The sequence below is a fragment of the Papilio polytes genome, unplaced genomic scaffold, assembly GCF_000836215.1.
Source record: "Papilio polytes unplaced genomic scaffold, Ppol_1.0 DF823835.1, whole genome shotgun sequence".
In the NCBI taxonomy this organism is placed as follows: domain Eukaryota; kingdom Metazoa; phylum Arthropoda; class Insecta; order Lepidoptera; family Papilionidae; genus Papilio; species Papilio polytes.
The window spans coordinates 1,275,673-1,296,479 of record NW_013525369.1 but is presented as its reverse complement, the minus strand read 5'-3'; the positions used below and the strand labels follow the sequence as shown (position 1 = coordinate 1,296,479).

Genomic DNA, 20,807 nt, shown 5'->3' with positions numbered 1-20,807 from the left:
TATAAACACTGAATCTATACTAATATAAAGAGGAACGATTAGTATTTTTGTTATTGGAATAATTCAAAAACTACCTGGTTGATTTCAAAAATTCTTTCACTATTCAACGAGTAACAAAGACTATGTTTTTTGCTATTTTTTAAATTCCACGTAGACAAAGTCGCGAGCAAAAGTTAGTTTATTATATGTTGGCAAACTAACAATCTGTTTGAAATATAAGTTCCTTACATATCTCAAGGAGATGCAGATTTTTTTTTACAAGTTTTTACATGGACAAGAAACAGGGGCACAGATTAAAAGAAATGCAGAATGTAAATTAAAGCCTTGAAGTTTTAAAGGCGTTTTCTTTAGTTGTATAATATTGCAGAGTACTGATGCCGGCCGAGCTGGCGGACGGCGGCTACTCGTGGCTGACGACGGACTGGTCCGGCTGCAGCGCGCCGTGCGGACAGAGCGGGCACCAAGTGAGGGGAGCTGTTTGTCAGGTAATGTTAGAAATACATTATTATCAATGAACTTTGAGAAGTTAAATGTAATATACTAATATTATAAAGAGAAAACGTTTGTATTTCCGTATGTATTGAAATAACTCAAAAATTACGGGACCAATTTAATAAAATCTTGCACCAATAAAAAGCTATGTTATAAGAGTAATACGTTTTTACTATTTTTTAAATTTCACGCGGACGAAGTCGAGTGCAACAGCTAGTAATGATAAATTATAAGGAAGAAAGACATTTTTTGTATGTATTGAAAAAACTCAAAAATTACTAGGCCAATTTCAAAACACTTTGCACAAAAAACATAAAAACCTTTATAGGATTCATTAGTTTTACAAATATGATGTTAATAAGATACGGGTTTCTTACCATGATTGGGTTGTTTTACCTCGTGAGTGGTTAGTCAGCCCGCGAACATCGCGGAACTGTTCCGGAATGTCGACAGCTTGAACAACCCAATTGTGGTAAGAACCTTACGAACATTACATATAGCGTATATTCAATGTTGTTTATTGTATTTGTTCGTAGTACAAGAGAGATAACATCACAACGACTGTGGAGGCGGAGGAGTGCCTGGGGCGGGGCGCAAGTCCTCCCAGCGTGCTGCGCGAGTGCCTGGGCCCGGTCTGCGCTATCTGGAGGGCTACAGCCTGGTCGTCTCCCAAGTGCTTAGCGAGTGGAGCTGGTGAGACACATAATCTTGCAGTTAGATATCGAAGCAATAAATAAGAAGATAAAAATGTCTTAAAGTCTTCAGCGGTTCAGATTAATTGTAATTTATCTTTGTTGGAATTGTCAAGACCTCCTTCTTAAATTATCTTGTATTATAATTTTTGCTCAATATGTACTTATGCGTCCCATATGCACCATAGAGATTACTATCACGTACTATGTGACCTTGCTACGACTTAAGTCTACTGGGTACTCTTTCTGTTTTTACCAGCCCTCCTTCGTCGCAAAGTTGAATGTATAACAGAGAACGGCACCAAGTTGTCTGAGAGCTCGTGCGCCGCCGACTCGCGGCCAGCGAAGACCAAGCGACAGTCGCAGCCCTGCAAGCCCGCCTGGTCGGTCGGACCTTGGAGCAAGGTCAGTCATTTTTCCCTGTTTTTATCTCTCTGTATCTCATCATCTTCCCTACCTTATCCTAAACTCGTAAGGCGCACTGGGTTTTAACTCCAAATAACACTAATCAACCGTCATCTTAGTCACTATCTTCGTCATGTCACCTTTCACGATCCGTCCATCTTTTTCGACCTCTATCTGTAATCTCATCTTCCTATCTTTATCCCACTCTCTATGCACCAGTTTTAGTCTTCTAGATCGATCTTTCGTCATAATATAGTCCAATACTAAATCAAACCTCCATTAACTTTAGTAGTGAGTGTCCTGTCTAAAGACTGATACGATATTTGAAATAACTCGTAAAATATAAATAGTAGGGCTCGGATGCTCTCACCTTCAATACGAATAAACATATTTTATATTCAACAAAAAACAAAACAAAAATGGATATTTATAAAAAAGCATATCGACAACGTGAGCATTGAAATTATTTATTATTATATTATTCTATAAAAGCTTTTTAATAACACACAATAATACACACTCCATATTTTCGTTAAATATTTTATACTATCGTATTAAATATTTATTTCATAGATTTTTCACATATAAATTGTGTGCAACATCTTTGCACAGACTTGTATTGTCAAGTTATAAATGTTTTTAAAACAAAAAGCCTCTTTTGTTCCGAATTCAAAATGTTATTCGTTGGAAAGGAAATGAAAGGATTATTGAGGGTAGGGAGAATTTCTCGTTCAGTCTCTTTTGTTCTTATATGCCCGATTTTTTGGATTCTTTTAATGTTATTGGTACACAACATTTTTCATCATGGAAAGACATTGTATTACGTTCGCATTATTAAATAGATAAAGGAAATTTTTGGAAGAACATTAAGTTTTTTTAATACAAAGAAATAAATAAGTAAACAAATGAAACAGATTAAAATTGAGAAAGGTTTATTAATTTTTATTCTACGATAGTTATTGAAATGAATAACTAAATTATTTACAGTACGTGAATCTCGAACTCGATTCTACGAGGCAAATTGAGTTATCAATTGATGCCGATTTAGGTCTAACTCGATTTAACTCGATTAATCAAATCGAGTTGACATCTCTGTTATATGTCAGCAACATAGATGTATGTAACATTACGTAGTTTACGATGGATTACTACATATACACACATAGACAAGAAGCCAGTTCTAGGTATACCAGAGCCGGGGTTTACGCCCTCTTTTTACCATAACTGAAGGAATAGTTGCATCACGATGTTTTCCTTCACCGTAAGTACTTCGGGTAAATTATGTACATATGGAAACTCGAAAAATCGAAAATCACATCGGTACATGGCGGGATTCGAACCCAAGATGTCAAGATGTCACGATGTCGTAATGCAAACTGCACATATCGGCGAAGAAATTCAAAGATATGTGTGAAGTCGACAACCCGCACTGGGCCAGCGTGGTTGACTATGGCCTAATCACCCTAACTTAGGGTAGGCTCCGAGCCCCTCGGTGGAGACATATAGTGAGCTGGTGATGAAGATGATGATGAAAGGAATAGTTGGTTACGACGTTAGCCTTGCTAGAATATCGTTCACAACAGTAGAATGGGATTCGAATTCTGGACCGCAAGATCAGTAGTCCATACAAAACTATTAGGCTATTGGCGCTTAAATGAATGACTCATCATCATCTTCCTCCTTATCCTACTCCCGTAAGGTCGGTCCCGTAAGGCATCAGGTTTTTGTCCTCCACATAACTATCATATGTCATCTCAGTCATCACTTCCTTTATGTCCTTTCACGCAATCTATCTCTTTCTAGACTCAAATGAATGTTTCCCCCCCCCCCCCCAGTGTATAGGTCTGTGCGGCACTCGCGGGCAGCAGCACCGCGCGCTGCGCTGCGTGTGGCGCGCGGCGCGGAGCAGCAAGTCGAAGCGCAAGCGGGAGCGGAGCGCCGGCAGCGCCTGCGAAGGCCTCAAGCGACCTGTCGTCACCAGGGCTTGTAATGTCGCCCCTTGTCCTGTCAATAAAGGTATTTTTAAACAGTAATATATTGAAAGTATGTAAAGAAAACATCAGGAAGCCGGGAACATAAAATTATTTAAAAAAAAATCCATGTATCGTAAGCTTTATGAATTTGTAATTTTGGTTTCAATAGGACTAGAGTATACATTTCTACTTTATATCTTGGATTTAGCAGGTAATTTGATTTAGACAACCAAATAGATTTTTCAATATAATTTCCTCCGACTCTGTTTTCTCAATGTTTATTATACACAAGTAGCTTCCACCGCGACTCTGTCCGCGTGGAATCAGTTAAAAATAGTAAGTATTGCAGAGTTTGCTCTACATCTATGACTCATCGAGATCCGTTCAGCAGTTTAGGCTACAAACTCTAACATCCATCTAAACTTTCACATCTTACTAATATTATAAATGCGATAGTTTATATTATATTCTGTAGCCTAAACTGCTGAAAGGATCTCAGTAAAATTTGACATAGACGTGGCGGACGGTCTATTAGAACTTAGAACACGTACTTTTGTTTCTTTTATTCCACGCGGACGGAATCGCAGACGACAATCTAATTATTTAGATAATAAATATAGTAATACTAACTTTCGCCTGCGCCTGCGTCCGCGTAGAATTAAAAAATAAAAATATAAGTAGCCTATGTGTTCTTTCAGACTACCCTCTACATCTATGCCAAATTTCATAGAGATACGTTCAGCAGTTTAGGCTACAAACTCTAACAAACATCTAACTTTCGCATTTATATTAGTAAGATGTATTTTTTATTTCTAGATGGCATCTGTAAGGATGGATCAAGATATTGCGAGAACGTTCGTGCGATGAACATGTGCGCTCTGAAACGTTACAAGGAGCATTGCTGCGAAACTTGTTACAATTGATCGATGTCACTAGGAAATACCACTGCTGAGATACATTCTGTCTCTGTCTTTTTAAGAATGAAAGAGATGGCAATATAAGTCAGTGTTACAAAACAAATGAATTACGAATGCTTAAAGAGACGGAATTATTCCTATCTATAGGATGATGAGAAATAATTAAAATAAATGTAAATTAAATGTACTGAATTTCAATAATTAATGAAAAATGGAGAAGTAAATGTTATTATTGATTTAATAAGTGCAGTGCCAACAAATTATAGTTCCAAATGGTTCTGCGGTTGAAGTGAAGTGTGATTTCAAATTGTGTTATGAAACAATATGAAGGTAGTTATAAAAAATGAACTCTATGGAATTGTTAAAGGTATAGAGAATAGAGAAATATTGGAAAATTGTTGTGCTTGGTACTTACTTGATATTTATTGCAAATGTTTAATGGTTGTTGACCTGATCAAATTTTAGGTTATCTAATACAGACAGCAAAAAAAGTTTACAATTACATGCAACGATGTAAGAATGAAGCTTATAAAATCTTCCTGTTTATAATTCATTGTTTTAAGATAAACAGAAAACATTAATAATACTAAAAATGATTGGGAAATGGACATATGAAAAGAAAATGTAACAAAAACATTTTAATATTTTTCAAAATATGTAGTATGTAGATTGAAATGTATACATGAGACGTACGTATTTGTGATTTATGTGATTTCAGCGCAAAGATTTAAATCTAGTTTAAAGTAATCTATTACGTATTTTGTAAAATAAACACGCCAAAAAATTACGATCTAGAGTCTACAAACATTTTGTTAAATTCTCTTAAGTAGTCTTTTTGTCTAAACATATCTTGATTTTTTGATCTTAAAAATATGTCAACTTTTTTTGTTGTCTGTACATTTACTGGGTCCTTGAAAATTAGTTAATTCTTTTGTAAATTATGTTATATAAATGTAATTAAGTAAACACGCACCGTACGCTTAAAAATATCATATAATGTAAAATCTATAAAAAAATGCACAAAAATATTTAGTTAACACATCTAATGTATAGAGAATGTAGTAAAAAATAAAAAATTCAAATATTCTTATTAGAAATGTTATAAAGAAACACTTTAAATAGTCAAAAAATGGCATATGTTAGATATATTTAACGTAATTTCATATGTATACTAAAATTAGAAGCATTTCATTAAAAAATAATCGCTAAATTTAATGTAAATACGTAATGAAACTAATCACACACGAACACGAATGGATAAGATACGAAATGAGTAGATTAGAGGAAGTTTGAGAATAGCCCCCATAGTAGAGAAGGTAAGGAGTAAAAGGTTAGCATGGTATGGGCATGTTATGAGGAGGGATGAATCGCATGTGACAAGGAGAACGTTAGTTATGAGTGTGGAAGGGTACATCGGTAGAGGTAGACCTAGAAAGAGATGGATGGATTGTGTAAAAGGTGACATGATCAAAAAGCGAGTGATGACTGAGATGACGTATGATAGAGTTATGTGGAGGACAACAACCTGTTGCGCCGACCCTACGGGAGTAGGATAAGGAGATGAATATGATGAAACTAATCATTCATAGAATGGTTGAATTTATTTGATTAGTTGCTTATACAGTTTTCTACAAAACGTAATAAAAACAATACAATTATCTTTAGTTGTTTTAAAATAAAAAGCAAATATCGCGACAGGTCTTACGGGAAATATCGTAAATAGTTTTCTGACAAAAAAAAATCATATGCTTTTTTAATATTTGTACTCCTAAAAACAGTATTTAAAAGTATTGTTTAAAACACAACTTTCAATTAAATGTAATCGTAAGATGCCAATGACTAAACTATCGCACAACTGTTTAGTCGCTTTGATTCCTATGAGCTTATGGAGGTTACAGTACTCAATTAGTTGTGCAACTAAACAGTTGAAGTTGCGAAACAATGTACAATCGCACAAGTTGTGCGTACCTATGCATCTACACAGTTGAATGGAGTGAAACAATTGACAATCGCAAGACAGTTGTGCGATTGTTTAGTCAAAGGTGTGCGCCCGCTCTAACTGTGCTTAAACCGCATTTTAGACTTACCACTATATGAGTAGAAGCCCTTTGCGTGAGTTTTAACCAATCAAAGCTCTCAGAATGTGTTTGAACATCACAATTTTATATTTTAGATTCGCTATAAAACATATATAAATAATTTGTTGTCAATTGTTAGTAAAATATACCAATGTATATAATTATTATAAATAAAACTATTCCAAAGCGTTTAAAATTAATTTAATGCGGTATAAAAGTGTAGTTTTACGGGACACGACGTGCATTTGTTTGTAGTATAAATTCCATCATCATCATCCACTTGCCCTTATCCCTTATGGAGGGTCGGCACAGTATGCTGCTTTTCCATACATCTCTATCAGCCGTCATATCTGAAACCACTCCTTAAGCATATCCTCTTTCACACAATCCATCCATACGTTCTTCGGTCTTCCTCTACCTTTGTAGCCATCCACATTTGTAGTATTAATTCCATTTGCTGTTATTTATCGTGTCCCGTGAAATCCAACCTTAAAAGATGCATTTACATAAATTTATATTAATCTATCGTTATACTGAAATGAATTTAAATCTATGCTTATTTAAAAAAAAACTCTTTAAACTTATCAATTTAACTCGGCTTTTCCTTTATTAAATCCAATAAAAAATACAATTTTCAATACTATTTGATTATAAAGTTTTCTACCATAAAGTAATTGTAACATTTGTTATTTCAATGTTTTTCAAATATGTTCATTATTTCATAAAAAAGCTATTTGACGTAAGTCAAAATCTTAAACAGCATACATTTTGATAATACTATATGAAAATATAACATCATAATTACTACTGCCTTTTATTATTTATTTTACTCTAAAATCTACATAAATAATACATTTTTATACAATCATAAAAACTAATTAAAACTGAAGATCAAATAAAAATATGCTACCTACTTAAAATACTGAACATTCTCAAATAAAATTTATTTATTATTTTGTTATCCACCGCTATTGTAAATGTCATAATGTTTGTTTTAATTGTACTTTTGTAAGATGCTTGTTTTGCCTCACTCAGAGTCATTTAACACATCGATGTAGATTTCTTACAATCTTTCTACATTAAAGGATTCCATATTGACTCTAAGTGCGGCAAATCTAATTCTATTCTAGAATCTACAGTCACAAGATTTCCAGTATTGTTCGAGCTATGAACCTTTTTTTAAGCCTATATTTAAGTCCAATGTATAAAATGTATCGAATATTTTCAAAAAAATATACGAATAAGTTACTGAATACTGTGTTTTATTAACTGTAAAAAATCTTAGAATCCAAATGCTTATTCCGAAATAAACAAAACAACAGAAATGGGGAAGTAACATCCCTTAAATTAATAAAACTGGCCAATGTTTTAAAAGAAGCTATAAAAATGTTAATATAAAATACTAGCTCTACTTGCGTCTTCGTCTGCGTGTTATAAAAAAAGTAAGTAGCCTATGTGTTCCAGACTATCCTATACACCTATGCCATTTATCGATATCCGTTCAGTAGTTTAGGCTACAAACCAACAAACATCTATCTACTTTCGCATTTAAAATATTAGTAAGAAGTAAGATAGTCTCTCCTATTTTATTCTTATAAAACGGACAGCAATAAGTGTACGTACTAATTAACGTAACCAGTGAGACGCAGAAACAAAAATGACCCATTAAAAAAAAATCGTTAACAAATTAAGGGTCTTTAACCTTATCTATTTGAAAGGACATTAATATTGTAATAGTTTCACATTATAAAAGGATAGTAATTAAATTTTCATTAATTTTAAAACAAAAAATGACTTCTGAAATAGCCAGAATCTCGTCTTGAGTTAACTTCGTCTAGACACTGATCAAACACTAATCCGAGAATGGCTCTTAACGATGTCTGTTTCTTTTCAATTATACGTTCTTTTGAATATAAAATTCAAAGGGTACTTTATGACTATCAAACATCTAATTAACAAAAATGTCTATGTTTGACCCATTCTCAGTTAATCATCCTCCACTTGCCCTTATTCCTTACAGAGGGACGGCAAAGTATGTGCTGCTCTTCCATACATCTCTATCAGCCGTCATATCTGAATCCATTCCTTTCTTAAGCATATCCTCTTTCACACAATCTATACATACTTTCTTCGGTCTTCCTCTTCCTTTGTAGCCATCCACATTCAATCTTAACACTTTCTGGTTCATGTCCCCATCGTCTCGTCACATAACATGTCCATACCTCGCTAACCTTTTGCTTCAATTTCTCCACCACTGGCGCTACTTTCAAACTTCCTCTAATGTACACATTCTTAACTTTATCCATCTACCGTTCTAGTTAGAGTAAAATACATATAGCTTTCACTCGAGACTTGTCCACATAAGTTAAGTATACTTTAAGTAATTTCAATACAAAAAAAGTGGTCCCTGGTAGATAAGCATTCTCTTTGGAAAAAAAAATCCCTCCGTCTTTGACCATGATTTCAAATAAGCATGTTAGAGAGTTAAGATTATAAACGTGAAAGTTTAGATGGATGGATGTTTGTTAGAGTTTGTAGCCTAAATTACTGAACGGATCTCAATGAAATTTAGCATAAATGTAATAGTCTGGAAGTACACATAGGCTACTTGGTTTCGTTTTTTTAATACTACGCAACCGGAGTCGCGGGCGTAAACTAGTTATTTATACAGTACAGATCTAACATACGAATAAACTTATATCTCTACAATCTAAATTCTAAATCAAATATATACAGAGTCGAATTTAGTGTTTGGTTTCAAAAGCTTCGAGTATTGAAAGGTCTGTACTGCATTAAGCTTCCCGTTACTACAGGATTGGAATTTGCCAAGTCTCCAACAGGTAATCCGATATACGCTTGCATTGACTGGAGACGTCGGGAATCTAACATCGAGGCTGGTACAAGTCATAAGAGATCTTACAATCTCACTAACATAAATGCAAAAGTTTGGATGGATGTTTGTTGGAGTTTGTAGCCTAAACTGCTGAATCTAGATGAAAGTTGGCATAATTGTAGACGATAGTCTGGAAGAACACGTAGACTTTTGATCCCGGAAATAGTTACGGTTTCCGGGGATACATTAATTTGTTTAAGTTTACTTCATAATTCTGCAACGGTTCAACTTGTGTGATTGAAATTTTGAATAGACATAAAACAAATTATGCAGTAACACAAGTTTATGTCAAACGTTAACGAATAATATTAGGTTGTCAACGGCTACGTTTTTTTCATAGTTCTTATGTTTTTTTAATACTGTGCGGCAAATGTCGAGATAATATTAGTATGGTTTACATTATCTATATATATGTCGTTTTGGTTAAAACAAACTGTTTCTTCCTTCAATAGCTTTATTTCTTCACCTTTTGTTGCAAAAATATAATTTTACACTTATTTTTTCGTCTTAATCTAAAACAAGGTTCCGTTCATCTTCCCGCTTTTAGTTCGTTCGTTCGTTCTTTCCAGTCTCTCATACGTTCAGAATCATTCACTCTAGTCAGCATTTAAACAAGCTTTCTCATATCTTCGTTCGGAAATACGCATTCACACATCCCACATATCTAAAAATGCATTTCGCTTGTGACTTGTATTGAACCAATTTATAAAATGCATGTTTCAGTACAGTTTAGACATACAAACACTAACGAGAATGTTTCCTAGGTAAAGTGTATGTTACTATTAACCGCTAAGTATTTTTATAACAAACTAACTGTTGCCCGCGACTTCGTCTATGCAACATTAAGATAAAAAAGTAACCTATAATATTCCCGTCTATGTCATATCCTTCCGTGAAAGTCCGGTCGAAATTTGTCCAGCTGTTTCGGAGACTACCCGGAACAAACGCGGCTGACGTACAAACAGACAGACAAACAATTTTTAAATGAGTTTTCGTTATCATCAACGCAAATACATCATCTTTCCGAAATCTCGAATTTTTCTTTTGATATAACAAACAGACATTCCAGTTTTATTACATGAAAGTGAAACACGAAGCCCTTTTTAACGACTGTGACTGACCAGAGCGAGCAGAAAGGGACTCCACAATTCTGTGAATTACACAGTACTACGTCTCCCAATAACTTTATAAAATATGAAATCTTGTCCAGGGCACTATAAGCGTTAAAACCATTCCTAAGCGAACGTTAATATCTTCAAGACGCTTGTAATTTATTAAATATGAAAGATATAGGAAAATCTGAAGAAACGATAGGTTAAAGCGCACGTCTGACCCGGAACTTGCGTAATTGTTTCGAGATCGCTTCCCGATACTCTGAATGACGCTAGAAGATTTATGACTCAGCTCTGCAGAATACGTTAGCTTTGCTTTATGTTTGTGTAGCTACTAGCTTTCGCCCGCGACTCCATCCGTCTGGAATTAATAGAAAACAAAAATGAGTATTAAATGAGCCTACGTGATCTTCCAGACTGAACTTTACGTCAATAAAATTTTATCGAAATCCGTTCAGCTGTTTATGCTGCGAACTCTGACAAACATCCATCCATCTAAACTTCAGCATTTGATATATTAGTAAGATTATGTACAATTTCTCTGGAATATGAAATTGTAGAACTATTCAGTGTCATAAATAAACTGTAGTGTAAAACTGAGTGCCAAATACAACCTCTTTGGCTGACAAGCAGTACGAGTACAGCCAAAGAGGTTGAATACTGGCCACCAAGACGTTTGCATTATTGGTTAGAAAAAGAATGGAACGAAAAGACGCGTACAAGATGTGATCGCCAAATAGTTTTGTTAATAAATCTTATCTTATCTTGCTAATATTATAAATGTGAAAGTTTAGATGGATGGATGGATGTTTGTTAGAGTTTGTAGCCTAAACGGCTGTACGGATTTCGATAAAATTTGGCATACATGTAGAATATAGTCAGGAAGAACACATAGACTTACACTTTTTTCAATTCCACGCGGACGGACTAGCGGGCGAAAGCTAGTATGTAAATAAGTTTGAATAAAGATGTTTTAATAATAAGAAAGTTTTGTTTTGTATTTTGACTGACGCGCTGTCGGTAACAAGTTACAGTTTTCAGTTCTATTTCTACATAAGTTAGTTATAATTGCATTTGATTATTTAGTTAATACTGTACAGGTATTAAACGTGTGTAGCGGGTTTTACTTTTACTTTGTTCTTAATTTATCCAACGACGAATTCCTTTGTTCCACCCAAATTCAGTTGATTGAAATGTAACCGAAAAAGAATTTGGTTTTACCAATAGTCCATTGTACGCTTACTAATTTTGATTGTTTCTTTTATCAAATTAAATTGGTTTCTTTGTTTCTCGGTTCCTTTCTTTTTTTTTCTCGTCGTTCCTTTGTTAATCCAATCATAATTAAACAAGACTATTCAAATAGAAAAATTCTTTATATAAAACCTAGGAATCATTTTATAATCTATAGAAACAGCCACAGAATGTGCTCTGATAAGAAAAATTCTTTTGTAATTACTAGCAAACCCATTATTAGCAAACAATCATACTTTTTCCAACAAGATTTTTATTCTTGTTTATTTTAGAAAGTGCAATAAGCAAAACAGAAGCAATATAAATACAAAAAAACTAGTTACGAAAATCACTAGTTATCAGTTAGATCGCTATAGTCAAAACTAAAAACTCCACAATGTAAATACCATACTTGACATTTTTACAAGCCTCATTAACTGCGATATAGACTACTACAGGCGGACAAACTTGTCAAACTATTTGATAGCAGCGTACATTGAAATATTATTTCTATAATATCTCGATCTAGCAATATGTTTAATTATCTACAGTTCTTTAGTGATGGAAACTTCTAGAATGTTCCATTAACGCGTCATCACAAATAAGATCTTGCGTAACTAACCCCCGATGCGACGATTCCCGCGACAATTTGCCGGTACGTCGCGTCGCAATATAATCTAGATGCACTCCAGATATGCACTACGAAGATACAATTTGTGATAAGGTTGCAACATAAGATACAAATATATATACAGGGTAACTATAAAATTATATATTACTAGCTATTGCACGCAACTTCGCGTGAAATTAAAAAATCTAACTTATGTCATTCACTGATAACGTAGCTTTTTATTAAAGAATTATGGAAATCAGTCTCGTAGTTTTTGAGTTATTTTAATACTTAAAAAATGCAAATCTTTCCTCTTTATAATATTCGCATAGATTTAATCAGAAACATAAAAGAATTAAAACGATATGACCACATCGACTCCGGTTTATCCGGTGGCTCAGGGAAAACCACATGACTTGTAATCTACGGGTCTTGGGTTCGAATCCTTTCTTACACCACTGTTATTTCGATTTTCGAATTTCATATGTACATAATTTACCCGACGTTCTTAGGGTGAAGGACAACATTATGATGCCTGCACATATCAGCGAAGAAATTCAATGATATATGTGAAGTGAACTCGCAGAGCAGCGTGGTAGACTAGGGCCTAGTCACACTAACTTAGGGTACGTTCTGAGCACCTCAATAGGGACTTATAGTAAGTTGGTAAAAAGGAGTAGTGATAGTTAGTACCTCTACAACCGGTAATGTTAAATCTAACTAATATTATAAATGCGAAAGTTTAGATAGATGGATGTTTGTTAGAGTTTGTAGCCTAAACAGCTGAACGGATTTGAATGAAATTTGGCTTTGATGTAGAGCAGAGTATGGAAGAACACATAGGCTACTTTTTATCCCGGGAGTAGTTACGGTACCCGTGGGCTTCGTTAATTTAGTTTTTTAATGTTTACTCGATCATTCTGCAACGGTTTAACGTATCTTATTGAAATTTGACACAGATATAAAACAAAGTCTGGAGTACACATGGGATAAGGTTTATCCCCGAGAAATGTACGGTTTCCGAGAGATACGTAGCTTTTTGTTATTTATATAGTTTGTATGTTTTCTAATACCTTGTGGACGAAGTCTCGGGCAACAGCTAGTAAATAAATAAAACAATGTTAAACTTTTCAATTGCTTATGTCACCCCGTTAGAATAATGTAGTCGTCAAATTCAAATTTCATATCACACCCCCTTATTTTTAAAGAAGCTCTCAACGAGCAAGCTCTCAAACACGTACAGTTCCGAATGTGAGGATTTGATTGTCTTTGATGTCTGTCTTTTGAAAGAATAAAAATAAAATACTTTGTCTACTATTGACAAAAGTGTAGTTAATTTTACGGATTCCCCGAGTTCCCACTTGATGCGATGATCAAGGGAAACAGATATTTATTTTATACAGGATGTTCTGTAATTAATGGGGTACATCTATCGAGTGCTCGAAGAAAAAACTTCAAGAAGATTCGTAAATTTAAACATTTTTTTAATAAACACTTTTGTTACTTCTAGTTTATTGTATCTCCTTACATTTTTTTCAAAACTCTTGATGTATAGAAGGTTTCATGATCCAAACATTACGGGACATCCTGTAAATATATGTAAACTAGCTTTTCCTGTACGGCTTCATCCACATGAAATTATGAAAATTTTATTTTATTGTTTACATTTGTCAAATTATCAATAGCAAATGTCAAAATGACTTGACAAACCTCGGCAATCTTGCTTCCTTGATGTTGGCAGCAACTTATGGTCTCTTTCCCACATTAGGGTTTATATCCAAAATATTTACCCCCTAAGTTTAATGGCGTGAAAATATATAGTCTAAAGCATGAGGTAAGTGTAGGGTTTTTTATAAAAATAGAATTTTTCAAAAATATGCTGTAATTACTGACATCTTAGGCAACAAAGAAGTGTGTGTTTACGCTTTATTATAATAGTATAGAAGTATAGATTGAATGATGTTAAAATCTAAATAAAACATAACCAAGAAATCTATGTATATTGTAACGTACATCGTTTGCGGGCGCGACTCCGCTCTCAGACACGTTCCTTGAAGTGTCTCCCAAATTGTAAGCAGCTCGTTACCAAAGGGAAGATTGTCAAATTTGCAATAACGAATGTGATTTTTAGAGTTTATTCTTTTCGTTTTATTCAACGATAATAACGCGAAAAGAACGTTCATATAGATTTACATGTTTAGCGTAACTTTGTTAGTGCGGAATTAAAGAACTTATTAGTTACCTCTGTTTGTCCAGACTAAGTTCTACATCTATGTTTTGTTACAAGCTATTGAGGTAGTTGACACAAAAAGTTGACTGCTAAATATTCATCATCATTCTCCTCATCCTACTCCCGAAGGGCGGAACCGGTTTTTGTCCTCCACATAACACTATCATACGTAAGCTCAGTCATCACTCCCTTCTTGATCATGTCATCTTTACTTTACTTCTTACCTGCCAAATATCGCACAGAATCACATTTCGTTCCTTAAACTGTGGTTATACACTATCTTAAACGAAGACCATTACAATATCAATTACAAGATGTGCTATCAAATATATTGCTTACAGATCCCAAACAAGATTAGAGAGGTCAGGTCACACGTGACTTGGCTGCGCCTTGTCTCGTCTAGTGAAGCAAATAGCTCTGTCGTATACAGACTCGATATCGACATTAAACAACGAAGACGCATTATTTTCTACTTTGGTCAAACAATTCGTTGATAATTGTCATAATACAAATATGTCTATTCTTCGTCTGCGCAAAAAAAAAACTTATAAAATGTACTGTATAATATTCTAGAATTTTATTAATTACAAGCTTTCGCCCGCGACTCCGTCTGCGCGCTATTATAAAAATATAGTGTTCTTCCAGACTATGTTCCAGATTTGTGACAAATTTTATCGAGATCCGTTCAACAGTATAGGCTTACAAATTTTCGCTTTTATAATATTAATAAGATATTGGCTATATATTTAGTTTCAAACCACATTCTATGTGTGTGTTGAGAATTAAATCATTTTCTGAATACTTGAAAACTATTCAAGTGCCGACGGTAACCAATTTTGATAGAATTATTACAGCAAACTATTTCCGACGTATGGACTTTGAGTTTGTTGGAATATTCCAGAAGTTTATGAGTAAAGCAACAAGTTATTTGAGAATATTATTAAATACTTAAGTACATCTTATAATTATTGACTAATACTTATCAGATTATTTTGTGATGTAAAGAATGTTAGTTTTTAAGAACTGTCAACAATGAATACATTACACTTTATTACACTAATTGAACTACTATTTAATATTAAGGATACATAAATGTTGCGGTAAAACAACATTTAAAGAAAAAAATGCTTAAAACAACAAACATATCATTAAAAATAAAATTTTAAACTCGATCATGTCATTTTCCGTAGCGCCTGTAAAAATGCTCACTGCAAAAAAACGTTTCAACAGACTTTGCGGACAAATTAAAAATTAAAAATTCATAGTCTCTCCGTCGAGGCATTCGCTGATAACTCTTTCAACAAGGAATCAAGTTAACAAACTAACTACGCTAAAGATTCTCTGATAAATTTAATTTCCGTTTTACTGGAATTGTTATTAAAATAAACGCGTTTAGAATAAAAAAAAGGTTATATAACAAATAGACCTATAAGAAAGTAAGGTATTATTAACATCTTTATTAAATAATTTATTAGTATTATAGCTGTTTCCCGCGACTGTTCACGCGGTATTTAGTCATATTTGGCATAGATGTAGAGGATAATGTAAAGAACACGTAGGCTACTTACTTTTTTTAATTTAACGCTGACAGTCGCGAACGAAAGCTGGTTATTATTATAAAAGGCGACACAAGTAGTATAAAACTATATGTATATCCGAAGAGGCGACATAGGAAATTTCCCACGTGATACCTTTCTGCAATTTAGATATCCCAGAGATGTGCTGACAAGATACGAATGTTTGGGAAATACGTAGCATGCATCGCATATGCGATCAATATGCAGTGTCATGTCTATGAGAATTTAAAATATTGAAAAGCAAAATATTTCGAACAACTTCGACGTATTTTATTAGTTTTTTATACTTAAAAGTTTTCGTAATCAATTTTATTTCTTACTAGCTGTTCCAGTGCGGCTTCATCCGCATGAAATGTCAAAATTCAAATGCACAAATGACAATTGCTTCCTTGATGTTGGCAGCAACTTATGGTCTCTTTCCCACATTAAGATTTTTATCCAAAATATTTACCCCCTAAGTTTATTGGCGTGAAAATATATAGCCTAAAGCGTGACGTAAGTGTAGGGCTTTTATTAAAAAAAGAACTATTCAAAAATATGCTGTGATTGCTGACATCTTAGGCTACAAATAAGTGTGTGTTTACGCTTTATTATAATAGTATAGACTAATTAAAAATGTGTAAGTTAAGATTTATGGATGGATGTTAGATACTACGTATAACCAGAACTACTGATCGGATCTCATTGAAATTTGGCACTGATGTAGAATATAATCTAGGAGAACACAGGCTATTTATTCAGTTTTATTAAAATCGCACGAACGAGGTCGAGTGCGACAGTTAGTTAATATCTTAACATTTTTAAAGCGGCAAAGATTTTTCTGTACTTTCAGTTCAGGTTCCAGGTGTAGCACATCCCGTATAATCAATACTATTATAATAAAGCATAAACACACACTTCTTTGATGCCTAAGATGTCAGCAATTATAGCATATTTTTGAATAATTCTTTTTTTAATAAAAAGCCCTACACTTACGTCACGCTTTAGGCTAAATATTTCACGGCATTAAACTTTGGCGGTAAATATTTTCGATAAAAACCCTAATGTGGGAAAGAGACCATAAGTTGCTGCCAACATCAAGGAAGCAAGATTGACAAGGTTTGTCATGTCATTTTGACATTTGCTATTGATAATTTGACAAATGTGAACAATAAACTAAAACTCTCATATTTTCATGCGAATGAAGTCGCACGGGGACACCTAGTACTATATACATTTCTTCTTCGCAAAGTACGCGGGATACGTACCAGGTGTTTTAGTTCTGGTTTCGCATTGAACGTGTTAAATGAGTAAATTGAATTATGTTACATTTACAAATGAATAAATTTGACTATTTTGCCAACAAAAGATCTGATTCCGCGACATTCATCACTTTACTGTGATTTAAGTCAAGGGTTCAAGGTAGCCGAAGCGGTCTAATCCCGCCATGGAATACCTATGATATACATATATTTAGTGATCCGGATCACTTAACCGCAGTCAATAAACCTATAAATAGACTTGGTATAATCGGATTATTTATTCTCAATAGTATTCGACATCGCAATCAGTACTGCCGCTCATTAAGCCAATCAGACGACTCGATTGACGGACTTGACGATGACGTCATCGATTGTACTACATTTCGTACTTTACAAGGGGTCATCACTTTTGTAGTTTTTAAAATTTCCAAAACTAGTTAAAGTTAGATTACAAATCTAAAGGTAGGATTACATTGTTTTCGTTTGTGACAAACCTACTGTCGGAGACAATCTTCGCTATTAAGTTACTGTTTCTATGGTACGACGCGTATTTGTCAGTAACCGGTGCTTTTGTCACCGTGGAAACACACCTTAAAGCTCAACTTCAATCAACATGTTTATAAATATAAGTAACTAGCTTTCGCCCGCAACTCCGTCCGCATAGAATTTAAAAAAAACAAAAGCGAGTAGCCTATGTGCTCTTCCAAACTATTGTCTACATCTATTGCCCTATTTCTTTGTATCTCCTCCGTCGATTTAAAGAAAGCAACGGCATCTCATTGCGGTTGTCTATGTGCCGCTGTTGCTTCGTTATTTCAATACAAGTGCTCGTTTACCACCTTTAAAACATTTGAAATCTATTAATATAAGCAAAATGTCATATTAAAAACATAACCTAATTTCATAATTCAAAGAACAAACATCTTATAAAAGCGTATGGAAAATTCTATTCAGGCTTACGTCTCGGAAGACATCTTATTCTTTGCATAAAGACGGTAAACCTACAATAGAGGACAAAGACGCATACAAATACGGATTCCATATTTTTAGATCACATATTTCAAGTACTTCAAAAACCGATATCATTAAAATTTAACAGTGGTAGCGTCCGCTTTAATATCTTCGCAGGAATGGGCCGACTCCGGTGTACCACGACCACACAGAAGACAGGCGTGAAGTGGGAACACCGCGTTTCGTCTGATGAATGTGGTGCCGAAGCCCCAATTTGATTCCCTTTCCTTTCCCACCATTTTCTTATACAGGAATGATGAGAAGGGAAAGTGAATTTGACTGTGGAGCACAGTGGGCTAAAACCTCGTCTTAGATAGACATTAAAAACATCAACATGAAGCAAGATTTGTCTTTAGTGAGTCCCTTATAATTTAAATTGCTTAATCATGTTATTTAAATACGTCCAATTTCATCAGCGAGTACGAGCGCTTCTTACGCTTGTAACACACGAACGCAAAACTATAGCTATGAATATTAATAGTATGTGGTAGTTCATTAATTCGTATCGCTTTCTGTTCGCTTTCGCGTCTGTGTACTACACGCGTTAATGAACGTTGCAGCTGATTGTATCCACGTAAGCAGATAAGCGTTGCGACATAATTGAGTTCATTTTAATATTAACTTTAACGAAATATTGAATAAAATTCTGACAGTGCCCTCAGTATAAAAGAAACATTACCTTTTTTTCTATTTTTTTAATTCTTCACAATTTAATGCTTCTGCATAAATAAAGCATACATTTGAAGGATTAAGAAGACAATAAAAACGAGACTAATGGCTGAATAATGGAACTATCTATATCTATACTATATTTATTATAATAAAGCGTAAACACACACTTCTTTGTTGCCTAAGATGTCAGCAATTACAGCATATTTTTGAATTGTTCTTTTTTTAAACTTAGGTGGTAAATATTATGAATAAAAACACTAATGTGGGAAAGAGACCATAAGTTGTTGCCAACATCAAGGAAGCAAGATTACTAAGGTTTGTCATGTCATGTCATTTTGTCATTTACATAAAATGTTTTTTTTATAATTTCATGCGGATGAAGCCGCATGGAATCAACTAGTATTAGATACTAGTATATACTATATGTAAGCATCATGAAAAGGCTTAATTAAAACTTTAGATTACAATAAATAGACATCTGTTAGATTGTAAACGGGCTAACGAAACGAAATGTTTAACATTAGTTTCTATTTGATTGTAAGACAATCTAAATATTAAACCGACTTTCAAAATTGGTTCAACCCCATCTAAACTTTCGCTTTTATAATATTACTAGCTTTCGCCCTCGACTTCGTCGGCGTGAAATTAAAAAAATACAGCCTATATTACCCATACCTTTACCTTTCGAACGGTGAAAGAATTTTTAAAATCTGTCCTGTAGTTTTTTATTTATTTCAACACATACAAAATCCAAAAATACTAATCTTTCCTATTTTTTTAAATTTATAATACAATATTAGTATAAATAATAAGAGTAAGATAGTAGCGAAAACTATATAAGATAACTTATTTGTAACATAATACTTAGAAAGTGCTATTGTCACTAAGCACATGCGGCAGTGACTAAGCAGCGGCATACGTCACCTCCAGGCTCGATTCATCACGTCACGGCGAGTGATTAATAGCCCAAGTTATACTATAGCTCATAAAGTTGCAACTTACAACCACCTCCCTTGTTCGAGACGTGCAAGTTATCAAGTTTTTTTACTTAATATTTCTACTTAATTTTCTTTTACAAGTACTGTTACATTATTACTGCTTTCGATAGTAGGATGATAAAAAAAAAACATTTCGACCACAAAACAAAATCAGGATAAATAACTAGCGTGGTCAACCGGTAGTTATTTTATTACAACTGCTATAAAAAATCCTTATTGAGAATATCCATGATCAGCCTACTCTGCTATTTGTCACCAAAGTACCATCATATCTGAATTCACTTGATTCTTACGCATATCCTCTTTCACGCAGTACTTTCTTTCATCATCACCAGCTTACTATATCTCCCTACTGAGGGGATCCTACCCCAGGAGGGGAAATCATAGTCAACCAAGCTTGCCAAAGGCGGGTTGACTTCACACATATTTTTGAATTTCTTCGCCGATATGTGCAGGCATCACGATGTTTTCTTTCACCGTAAGAACGTGGGATAAATAATGTACATATGGAATTCGAAAAATTGAAAATCACATTCGTACTACGGGATTCGATCTCAAGACTTGTAGATGCCAAGTTAAATGCTCAAACCCCTGAGCCACCGACGCTCTTACTATCTTTATTTATTGTGTAATTTATTCTGCGTTCGATTTATCATTGCTTTATATGGTTTTTTTT

The 20,807-nt window shown here is 34.1% G+C and overlaps 1 protein-coding gene across 5 annotated transcripts in view; it reads left to right on the top strand.

Moving 5' to 3' along the window:
- The window catches only part of LOC106103261 (ADAMTS-like protein 1), a 47,201-nt gene extending 41,399 nt beyond the window's left edge, over nt 1-5,802 (top strand). For all 5 annotated transcript variants that reach the window (XM_013282971.1, XM_013282968.1, XM_013282969.1 and 2 more), the window contains 5 exons: nt 368-485; nt 1,029-1,185; nt 1,444-1,589; nt 3,425-3,605; nt 4,379-5,802. In XM_013282971.1, the coding sequence (XP_013138425.1) occupies nt 368-485; nt 1,029-1,185; nt 1,444-1,589; nt 3,425-3,605; nt 4,379-4,485 (709 nt within the window). In that variant the 3' untranslated portion in view covers nt 4,486-5,802. The remainder of the gene's footprint in view (nt 1-367; nt 486-1,028; nt 1,186-1,443; nt 1,590-3,424; nt 3,606-4,378) is intronic.
- Nucleotides 5,803-20,807: the final 15,005 nt, after the last annotated feature.